General features: G+C 41.3%; 1 protein-coding gene across 3 annotated transcripts in view; it reads left to right on the top strand.

Moving 5' to 3' along the window:
- PCDH7 (protocadherin 7) overlaps positions 1-12,234 on the top strand; it is a 55,108-nt gene that overhangs the window by 26,970 nt on the left and 15,904 nt on the right. Inside the window, exons 2-3 of one of the 3 annotated variants that reach the window (XM_044296693.1) lie at positions 995-1,056; positions 6,208-6,254. The exons of 1 other annotated variant lie outside the window; for it this stretch is intronic. In XM_044296693.1, the coding sequence (XP_044152628.1) occupies positions 995-1,012 (18 nt within the window). In that variant the 3' untranslated portion in view covers positions 1,013-1,056; positions 6,208-6,254. Of the gene's footprint in view, positions 1-994; positions 1,057-6,207; positions 6,255-12,234 lie in introns of those variants that run through there. One more of the 3 variants, XM_044296685.1, reaches the window with a different exon arrangement.

The raw sequence follows: 12,234 nt of genomic DNA, 5'->3' as shown, positions 1-12,234 counted from the left end.
AAGTTCTGGTTGTTCCAAACTTCCTCCACTTGAAAATTATGAAGGCCACTGTTCTCTTGGAAACTTTCAGTGCAGCAGAAATTTTTGTACCCTTCTCCAGTCCTGTGCCTCCACACAATCCTGTCTCTGAGCTCTGTGGGCAGGTTGTTCCTCATTGTGGCTTGGTTTTTGCTCAGATATGCATCCTGAAAAAAAGTGAAAGAAAGTAAAATGGCCTGAAAACTTTTCGAATGCATTGTATAGGAAATTAAAGCCATATGGAGGTACAGTAGGAGTCCACAGAAAGGATCATATTGCAGAGATTGTACAGGTAGTGTGAATGAGGCCTTATGGCTGTATTAGACAGCCAGATCAAGAAGGTGATTGTTGGGAGGGAAGCGTTCCTTCCCGGCAATCACCTGCTCGTTAGTGGGGGAGACCGCTGCTATTACATGCAGCGATCTCCTCCTCAGTATAGGGAGGAGCGATCGTTATAACATCACTCCTCCCTATACTGAATCATTGTTCGCCGTCAACAGATTGTGATCACACAGCACGATCTGACACCTGCAAACAAGGATTTTTGAAATATTTGGATTGCCCCTGTAATTGGCGGCAGTATTACACTGCCAGATCATCGCTAACGAACGTTACTACAAATGCTAATTAGTGATCATCTGGCAGGCAATCTGCCGGTATAATACAGTCTATACTCTCAGAAGTGTTACATCAGGCCTAAGATAAGTATTGTCTTGGCTCCTTAAATCTATCCAGACCCGGTTTAAGTGTTACCATTGTATTTATTTATTTTTATTTCATTCTTTATTTATTTATTTTATTTCATTATTTATTTTTATATTGTCATTTTGTTATATATCTATTTATTTCAATTATGATCTTTTATTTTCTTCATAATATATTTTATTCTGCCATTTCTATATATTTTACATGGATTTTTTTGGTTCCTTTTTTCATTTGTGTGCATATTTTTACTCTTCACGTTTTCTTTTTCCAGTCACATTTTTTGTTTTGATTTCATCATGTGGGCCTTATCACCTGGATCAAGTGCAAAAATTGGTATGTAACAGAAAAGGTGTTTTTAGGGCTAAGATTTAGAAATGGTATAAATCTGTCTTTCTGTCTTACTACTCTGTTTGGTTTTATTCCCCTGCATGCTATTAACCTCTCTTGGGCACCAATATACATTATTAGCATTTTCCGCTACATAATGAAAGTACTCTTTTGCTTGAGCCGTGCACGTCTGGTCTCTCGTGGCTTACTGTAAGCTCATGTGTAAACATCTCTTTTAATGTTAGGCCAGAAAATGTAACCACAAATGTAATATAGTGTATTTATTTCAATCAATATTACTATACAATGTCTATGCATATCTCCTTGTATATGTTTGTGATATCTATTATATACTGTATACCTTTTCCCTGTATATGCTGTATGTTCTTGTTTTGGTATAACTTTTAATGCAAGATCAAATTAATCCATGAATTGTTCTCGGGAGTCGATGTGGCATGAGTACAACAGTGGACAAATGCCCTTTATCTACCACTGGTATTCGGGAGACACCAGCCAACATGGCTGCCCATAGATAGAACATAGAAATAACATGATTTTTGTTTTCCAAGAGAAAAAGAAAAACTTTTTAAAGGGATTGACTACTTTAGACAACCACTTATGGTTGGTCCTTTTGCAACATATTTTTTACCATGGGTTTCCGTGATGACTTTTTCCTGTAAGCTAGAACCAGGAGCTACTTTCCATGAAGCTTCTGAATGTAAATTACCTATTGTTTAAATCCAGTGTTTATGTTAAACTTTGGCAATATTATATACAATTTTCCGTGACACTATATTATTAACAAATACTAACATCCTGCAGTTTACGTGTTGGGCATTAATAATAGACACCAATTCCCATTTTTCAGCTGTCATCCCTTTATCACAGGCAGGATTAGACAGATTAAAACAGGGGTAGGCAACCTCCGGCACGCCAGCTGTTGTGAAACTACAACCACTCCCATCATGCATACTTGTTCTGCTCTTCTCATGGCTCCCACAAAAGTGAATTGACCCTGCTGGGAATTGTGGTTTCACAACAGCTGGCGTGCCGAAGGTTAGAATGATAGATAGATTTCAGGGAAGATGGTTGCCCCATAATCATGTTCAGAAATATAATAAAAAACATGCAATCATAAAATAAAATAATATATTAGAAAAAAAGAAACAAAACAAAACAAAAAAAACATATACCACCTTAAAGGGGTTTTCTGATCTGGGACATTTATGGCATATCCACAGGATACTGCATAAATGTCCGACAGATGCAGTTCCCACCTCTGGGATCCAAGTCCTTTCTCTAGAATGGAGGTGGCCACACATTCAAGGCTGTCTCCATTATCTTCAATAGCACTTCCAGGAATAGCTAAGCGTTCTGACTCGGTTATTTCAGACGTGCTATTGAAGTGAATAGAGAGAGACATGCACCTGTTCATTTCTGGCCGGGTGCAACTCGATCCCATTCTGGAGATAGGAGCGGATCCCAGAGGGGAATACCGCTTTAAAGTGAATTTTTTTCACTGTGCCAGACTCAATTTCATATGTCTGCAGTACATTTTATGCCAAGGTACACTCACTAAAAAAAATAATGCACCAAGAAGGAGTTGTTGGGAGTCAAATGAAACTTCCTATGTGTGACAACAGTACAATTGAAAGGAGGCTTTAATTCCTTGGGCCGCCTCTAGCTTGGACAGGATAAGATGGACATGGCGGCATACAGGTTCTGTCTGGTATGCTGCAGTACATTTACCCACAGACGTTACAGCTGGGACTGTAGATCCTGCAGACTCATAGCAAGCTGAAGCTGGCGTCCTATCTGGTCCCATCAATGCTCGATTGGTTAAAAAACTGGTGACCCGGCATCCCGGAGACATTCCTGGGGACATTCCCGGAGACATTCCTGGAGACATTCCTGGAGACATTCCTGGAGACATTCCCGGAGACATTCCTGGAGACATTCCTGGGAAACCCTTGCTGTGTATGGGTGAGCATTATCCTGCTGAAAAATGCCAGCCCTCCCACAAGGGGCAACACATGTCATACCTCCCAAGCGTCCCTCTTTTGGACCCAAGTCCCTCTGTCCCTCTTTGATCCTTAAATGTCCCTCTTTTTGACCTGGGGACTAAATGCATAAATGTGCATTAATACATTTACTAAATTGCTCCTTAGTAACTCTCTGTACGGTTTCTACCTGTACATTAGACCAGAACTTCATTATTTGGTTCAATTTGGAGCTTAAAATATCTATAATCCCATGAATGATGTGCTAATATTTAAATGGTTATTGAAGTGCAAGACAAAAAATTGTCTCAGGGGCTTCACTCGCTGTCAAAAAGTAAAGGGACTTATACTCACCTAGCGGACAGAGTCAGTAATGATGCTTTGGGAGGAGTTAGAGGCGTGGCCTAGTATGAAAAAGAATTGCCGTGATGCACGGCGCACATATTGTCCCTCTTTGCCATTTTCCAAAGTTGAAAGGCATGACATGTGGCCGCGGGATGTTCTGCACATATCACTGAGCTGTTAGTTTCCTTCTTCTCACTACTAGGGGTGACCGACTGTCATATGCAATATCTCCCTAGATTATGACACCAACAATTGGGGCAATGTGTCACTCCATAGCAAAGGCAGGGTTGAAGTGCTCACCACGGGGCCTCCATACTCAAACTTTACTGTAGTGAGAAACCAAACAGAACCTGGATTCATCATTAATGATGATATGGTTCCAGCCTGTAACAGTCCAGGTTTCACATTCATGACACCACTGCAAACAAAGGCAGCGGTGTCTGGCTGACAGTGGCAGGAAAGGTAATGGGTCTGCTAAGTGCCCAGAAAAGGTCCAGGAGAGACATAGACATATATTGAAGATGCCCCCTGTTTGGATGGTGGACAACTGTTTGAGAAAGCAGCGGCCCTCCAGCTTCTCACTGCTTACCACAGGCCCAGTGACGTCACGACTAGTATCAACTGGCCTGGGCGCGGCTAAGCTCCATTCAAGTGAACAGAGCTTAGCCGCGCCCAGGCGAGTGATACTAGTCGTGACGTCACTGGGCCTGTGGTAAACAGTGAGAAGGCTGCGGCGCTACTGCCAGTGCCGCTGCCTTCTCAAACAGCTGATCGGCGGGGGTCCCAGGTGTTGGACCCCTGCCGATCAGATGCTGATGATCTATCTAGAGGAGATAAACTGCAGAACCCCTTTAAAAGTTATCAGAGCAACCATCCTGCTTCTTTCAGTCAAGTGATGTGTTGCCTCTCAGACTCTGTCAACTGGGCAGCATGTCAAGTGTGTCACAGAAGCATTTCTAACAGTCAACAATCTTCCCCAAGAGGTACACTACCCCAAAGTAGCCTCTGAGAGCCTCTTTATAGGGCCCTGGGGAAGCACTTTAATAACCTCTTGAGGCAGGACCCAGTGTCTAATCAGACCACACCTGTAATCATTTGCATATCTACCTGAGACATAACCGTATGCTAAGTTTTGCAGCAATCCGACTTCTATCTGGGTGCGTTATTATTATTTTTTTGGGTGCATATGCCAGAATTAATGGGTGAACACAGTGTGAACAGAGTCTGGTAAAAATACTGCTGCATTATGCACATCATTAATTTTACAAGGCATATACGCGGCATGCATATTTATTAGCGAGCAGAACTATTTTACCATCTAGTAAGCAGTGTTATAGTAATAGCCGTGGGATGATAAATCACACATACACTAAGAGCAGTGCTTTTTAATTAGGCTTCTGAGACATTCCCTATGAGAGCTGCGACAAGACTACACAGCCTGGCATTGTTACTGTATCATAGCTGAGAAACTGCTGCGTATTATAGATTTCTAGAAATCCGATGCATTGATACTAGGGGAAATAATGGTCCTATTTGTAAAGCAGAGACAAAGAATACAGTTATAGAATTACTGTCAGACGAGAGGGATGTGCTAGGTTCCTACATCCTAGCCTGTCCCGGACTGACCTGCATGTCAAAAATTAGATCCCTTATTTATAACTCCAGTTTGCAGATACAACTATCATTTTTTTTTTAGGTTACCTCACAAAAAATGTACTGTATGGCTTGTTTCTTTTCATTTTTTTTTCTTGATTATTTATTAGCTTTTTATATTTTTGATGAACAGAAGAAGCTAATTCTACTAATACCAGTCAACAGCAATGTGTCTTAGCAGAATCGAAAATAATTCCCTATCCAAAGATATTTCTGCATCTGTCTTTTGAACAATATCTTAATGAATAATCAAAGTAACGGATATTAGTAATATTTGGTTATTTTTATTATTTTCATACCACTGAAGCCTAAGGCTGAGGTTGACATCTGCTGCTCAATTAGGAGCGTCTGTCACATATTTCATCACGTTTGATGGAAACTTAACACTGCCTGTAGTGTTACTTTCCAGTAACACAACGCACGCCGTGACGGAACCCAATGGACTCCATTATAAGCCATGGTTGTCCATTGACATGGTGTCAGCCATGTGACAGATCTGTCACAGCCCTATGGCTTCTGTTCAAAACGTAACCCCCAACGCAGATGTGATCAGAGCCTAAGGTTTTTCTTCTGTTTTTATTCTTTCTGCTTCTATTATCTGTGCGCTTGCAAACGGATTGGAAGCATTATGTGAAATATCAACAGTTGTAAGCAGTGATGGCCAGTTTGCATATGTTCGCCCGCGAACATATGCAAACTGGCCATCTTTTTTCACAAGTCCGGCGAGGCACAGGCAAGCGATGCACATCCAGGGCATGAAGCTCCCGTTCCAGCACATCCCAAAGATGCTCTATTGGGTTGAGATCTGGTGACTGTGGGGCCATTTTAGTACAGTGAACTCATTGTCACGTTCAACAAACCAATTTGAAATGATTCGAGCTTTGTGACATGGTGCATTATCCTGCTGGAAGTAGCCTTCAGAGAATGGGTACATGGTGGTCATGAAGGGATGGACATGGTCAGAAACAATGCTCAGGTAGCCCGTGGCATTTAAACGATGGCCAATTGGCACTAGGGACCCTAAAGTGTGCCCAGAAAACATCTCCCACACCATTACACCACCACCACCAGCCTGCACAGTGGTAACAAGGCATGATGGATACATGTTCTCATTCTGTTTACGCCAAATTCGGACTCTACCATTTGAATGTCTCAACAGAAATCGAGACCCATCAGACCAGGCAACATTTTTCCAGTCTTCAACAGTCCAATTTTGGTGAGCTTGTGCAAATTGTAGCCTCTTTTTCCTATTTGTAGTGGAGATGAGTGGTACCCGGTGGGGTCTTCTGGTGTTGTAGCCCACCTTTCTTTCCCATTCTGACATTCAGTTTGGAGTTCAGGAGATTGTCTTGACCAGGACCACAACCCTACATGCATTGAAGCAACTGCCGTGTGATTGGTTGACTAGATAATCACATTAATGAGAAATAGAACAGGTGTTCCTAATAATTCTTTAGGTGAGTGTATATCCCTGGTGAACTTAAAACCCCAAAGTTCAAATGACATATGACCTACCCCATGGAGAAACCATATCCTTTTTTTTCCATTCTGAGGTCTACTAATCAGGGTAGTCATCAGTCTAATGATTTGGTCTAATTATACCTTTACTATCACAGTTACAGCTGACATTGTTTCTTAGATTGTGATTAGATTATTATTATTATTTTCAGTCTTTTCTATATATTTTTTTATCATTGCATCTGATTATGTTACTTACCTTCTCAATCTCTTTAGAGCAGAATGCCGGGTGATGTTTTTGTCTATACCGTACCTTGACATTTCAGTTTTTTACATAAGCAGGTACATGTGCGTGTATAGTGCGTAGTCACATCTATTTCACAGAACAGAAATGACAGCAGCAGGCTTGATCTTGCTTTAACCATCATTCTAGACATTCTGTAGCATGCTTGCACAATATGCAAAGCATTTTAGAATACCTTTGCAAACAGGTTTGATGATCTGTTGACGGAACAGTACGTGACCGTATAGGGTCCCTTGCACATTCAGAGGCTTGCACAGATATCATAGGGCCCCATAGCACAGCTTAGTTTGGCCCCTCCCCCACCCAGGTTCCCAGTACATATGCGTTAAATACAGGGAACTGGAAACATAAAGCACAACTTCCAAGATTTCTGAAAAATTTTAAAATTTTTATTAAGAGAAAGAATGTTTTAATAAGAAAAAAATGTAATAAAAAAAATCACTCACCACCTCACCTACTTTCTCTGACTGCTATGTTGGAAAAAGTGAAACAGGTGCTTGAAAAATATGGTCCTCATACTGAACAACACATTTCTCAAAGTATTTACACCAGAAAGCTGGCATAAATCTGTTCATCTGTTCATCTCCTGCTTTCTTTATCACAGCATTTTATAAAACTGGCTGCCTGCAGCCACCACCAGAGGGCGCTCAGTGCATAGAAATGTATACAGTTACTATTGAAATCAATTAAAGTTGTAGAAACTGAGCTGGCTAAAGATGTAGGTCCCTCAGTGTGGATGGAACAAGGAACAACAAGTTTATGCCTTTACTTTCCAGTCAGAGGTGTCTGTCAATTGCTTCTCTCCCTTCTCCTGTACAAATAAAAGGCCCATTTGACCTTGCTGAATTGGCATGTACATGGAGTTTTGGATAATATTCAGTAGAAGAATATTATTTATTGTCTGGAAACTATCTTATGTCTATGGCCAATTTAGGCCCCTTTCACACGAGTGAGTTTTCCGCGCGGGTGCAATGCGTGACGTGAAAGCATAGCACCCGCACTGAATCTGGACCTATTCATTTCAATGGGTCTGTGTACATGAGCGTTTTTTTCACACATCACTTCTGCGTTGCATGAAAATCGCAGCATGTTCTATATTCTGCGTTTTTCACGCAGCCCTGGCCCCATAGAAGTGAATGGGGCTTCAGTGAAAAACGCATTGCATCCGCAAGCAAGTGCGCATGCAGTGCGTTTTCACTGATGGTTGCTAAGAGATGTTTGTAAACCTTCAGTTTTTTATCACGCGTGTGAAAAACGCATCAAAACGGATTACACTTGCGCGCAAAAAACTGAACAACTGAACGCAATTGCAGACAAAACTGACTGAACTTGCTTGCAAAATGGTGCGAGTTTCACTGAACGCATCCGGACCTAATCCGTAACGCTCATGTGAAAGAGGCCTTAAAGGGACACTTTTAGCAATATTTTCTTTAACACGTTATCCACCTGCAAATAATGGTACTTTCACACTAGCATTTTTCATTTCCGGCATAGAATTCCGTCCTAGGGACTCTATACCGGAAAATAACTGATCAGCCATATCCCCATGCAATCTGAATGGAGAGTAATCCGTTCAGGATGCACCAGGATGTCTTCAGTTCAGTCGTTTTGACTGATCAGGCAAAAGAGAAAACCGTAGCATGGCGAAAAACAGATCCGGCATTTTTTTCCATACCGGATCCGGCATTCAAAATACCGGAATGCCGGATCCGTCCTTCCGGTCTGCGCATGCGCAGACCTTTAAAAATGAGGAAAAATAAAAACGGATCCGTTTTGCCTGATGACACCGGAAAAACGGATCCGGTATTGCAATGCATTTTTCTGACTGATCAGAAAAATGCCTGATCGGTCAGAAAAAATGACATCCGTTTGCATACAGTTTGCCTGATCAGGCAGGCAGTTCAGGCAATGGAACTGCCTGCCGGAATCAAACAACGCAAGTGTGAAAGTACCCTTAGTGAATATTCAATGTATTTTTATTTTTTTTCCATTTTTTAAATAAAAAGTAGTGGATGTTTTTGTGCATGTAGTTTTTTTAAAGTCACTCCATGTATTCTACTTCCTGTCACTTTACTCTCTGTCAGGCCATCGTTCCAGCCAGAGAGTGGGGGGATGAGTGACTCGTGGCATCACACATTACACTGATAGCGCTCTACGTCTCTCAAAAAAGGACGATAGTGCTGTCGTACATTCTACAATCTACTATTATAATGAGAATTAACCTTCAGATAACCTCCCCTCACAGCAGCAATAAACTGACAATGGATTGCCTGTCTGTATAGGAGGTCTTATCATACTTGTTGACTACTACAGAAGGACACTATTATTTGGCATAGTACTGAGGAAAAGGAAAACAGCAAAAAATTCTAAATTTTTATTTTTATTTTCGATGAACATGGACATGATGAAAGTTTATTGTATTGCACAGCCCACAATACCAGACTAGATGTTTATTGTTCTCCTTTTCTTTCTGAGGTTATATTGTAATTGGTAACGGCTGTTCAGGTCACGATGACTTCAACTCCAATTATATTCAGCCCTTGTCCATTTTTTGCCTCCATATTCCACTTTTAATCCAAAAAAACAAATGTGAGAACACTTTCCATCTGTTATAATTAAGGAGGACTGGCTGTAGACTTGTAGATTGCTGCGGTGGTGTCGGGTGAACACCTGGAAGGCCCAGCCCTGTGTTTGCTCGCAGTCATTTATTCTCAGTACATCTGTGTTTCATTGTATGACTGAACCCAACCTACAGTAAAAAAGACATAGCTTTAATTTATTTTGATTTTTATAACATATAAGGAAAATGCCATCTATTTGCACTGTCCTAAGAGGTCCACAAATTGGAGAAGTGTTGAATTCCCATTGATTATATCCATGATCTGTCCACGCTTAGAAACCTTTAGGCTAAGTTCCCTGATCAGCATTTGTGGTTCTCAGGCCTTCTTCATGTGTCACCTCTGATGTTGGTTCCAAATACTATTGTGGAGGTAGTACCAGTGATATTATAACTTCACTGTATGTTAAAAACCGTTACTGGCCATTAACATTGGGGTAAGAGACACCAGTAATATTCAGCATGGTTCAGTGCCACCAGTGATATTTGACAGTGGACTGTGTTCAAGTTTGGGAACCTCTACTTGGTGTGCATGTCAATAGATCTGGACAGGTCGGATGTCATATACAATGCAGACTTGACTTTCCTCTTGGTCAGAATTTTCTTTGTTTGAGGGTTGAGGAGGACAGAATGACTGCACTGAACTATAGAGGTCAACAGGCAGTGGAGCACCTCAAAAATAGAGGTCTACTGTGCACTGAAGCAATGCTTGACAGTGTCTTTGCATGATAGCTGCAGTCAAAAGAGTCTAGAGTTAGACGATGTATTCAACTCTGACTGCAACATCGGGTAAAGGATGTTAAAAAATGCCCACACTTTGCCCCCTGATTAAAAAATATCCCCTGTGTCCCTGATCAGAAAACTGCAAAATCGGTCCAACAGATTAAAGCTCGCACATATTGATCCACCTAGTTAAGAATGTGCCCCCTGATTCTAAAAAAAAATTCCCACCATTTGCCCTTAAATAAATAAAAATTCCATCACAATGCCCCCTAGATGTTTAAAAACCTCCCTCCATTGTACCAAATGATTAGTAAATTATATTTTTTCTGCTCCCTGATCTGTGCCCCTGATGATAAAAAATGCCCCCAATACTCCCCCTGAATAAATGTATGCCGCAAACTGTGCCAAAAATTATATTACAAAAACAGGAAGCCCTTGCCATGGCAGTCTACAAAATTCACCCTTTAATGTTCCCACACTGTTATCCAGCCTGTCTACACGGGGGTAGCTATAGGGGGATCAGGTGAAGCTGCTGCTTTGGGGCCCCAACTCAGAAGGGGCCCATACAGGAGGAGGACTAAAATATTGTATTGGCAGGGCCCCCTCAACAGTATTATACCACGACATTATATATAGTGACAATGTAGGAAACAGACGGAGTGGCTGCCAGGCCTTGTCTCACCATCCACAGGAGTGAAAGTTGCAAAGAAGTATCTGGGGAGGGGGGGCCCCGTTCAAAAATTTGCTGTTGGGACCCAGTAATTTCTAGTTAGGCCACTGCCGCTCTACTTGTGGTCTGGCACCTGTGGGGACGACACAGGTGGCACAGTGATGTCCTTGTGTTGCCTGCATTTCAGAGGAGACTAGTAAAGCTTCTTCTTGTAGCTCCGCCGCCTCTATTGTATTCAATTGTGTCCGCATCGGGTCACACATAAGGCCGGCCACAGTGACATTCATCCTCCAGAAGGAGGGAATACGGACAGCTCAAACTGGGTGTTTGCCGTGAGACTTTTTACCTTTCACTTCTTCACTACTCTACACTTTCTTCGTTTTAGCTCAGTTTTAAATCACGTCATGACTTGTCTGTGATGCTCATGCCTGTAGGAGATGGCATATCTTAGTTCTCGCAGTTCTCACATTCTTTGACAATCCTCATGTATTAAAGAAGACTCTCACTATGTAAATCTGTTAACCTTTGCTTCTTATTATCTTTTCCTTTAGTAATAAGATATTAAAAAATGCATTTAGTGAAGAAGGAATAATTTATGTTCTTTTTATCTGACACTTTCTCAAAAAGTATGTTCGTGAGCACTTTTCCTCAAAACTTTGCACAGGGAAAAGGAAAATAAAAATGACATTTCAAACACTTCATACACACTTAAAAGTTACAGAATAGGGCTACAGAGAAGCTAATGTACATTCTGAAAGTGTCGAGGAATAAGTGATGTATTCTTTATATAGAACCTTTCACCTCTCCTGACCTGCCTATTTTAATAGCTCCATGCATTCCCCACGTAGTAATAATTCTGGAGCATCTATTCTGATGGCTCTATGTTGTGCCATTCATTTATTATTTGCACTAGAAGTTATGAATGAATTGCTATTAGCCTTCAGTAAGGGTACAGAGGGGAGGTAACCAGTTGGGGGCGTGTACCTGCACAGTCTGAAAATGGCAGCACTGATTGGATAGAGTCATTCTGTGCAGGTACACCCCCCCAACTGGTTACCTCCCCTCTGTACCCTTCCTGGAGGCTAATAGCAATTCATTCATAACTTCTAGTGCAAAAAATAAAGAAATGGTACAACATGGAGCCATAAGAATAGATACTCCAGAATTGTTAGTACGTGGGGAATGCATGTAGCTATTAAAATAGACAAGTAAGGAGCGGTGAAAGGTCCTTTTAATTCTAAGTTAAATTCATTAAATAAATATCATAAAGGAGATCAGATATATTGAATACATGTATGGACATTTTGGGAACTATTTTGCCCCGTACAGTGTCCATCTACTTTGGGAAAACCTTTAATATGTCACAGAGACATATCAAATGTTTTCGCTGGTGGAGGTCCAATCACTGAGATCC

The sequence above is a fragment of the Bufo gargarizans genome, chromosome 1 (assembly GCF_014858855.1).
Source record: "Bufo gargarizans isolate SCDJY-AF-19 chromosome 1, ASM1485885v1, whole genome shotgun sequence".
Lineage (NCBI taxonomy): Eukaryota > Metazoa > Chordata > Amphibia > Anura > Bufonidae > Bufo > Bufo gargarizans.
Note: the sequence above shows the minus strand (reverse complement) of the source record. Positions and strands in the feature narration are given on the sequence as shown.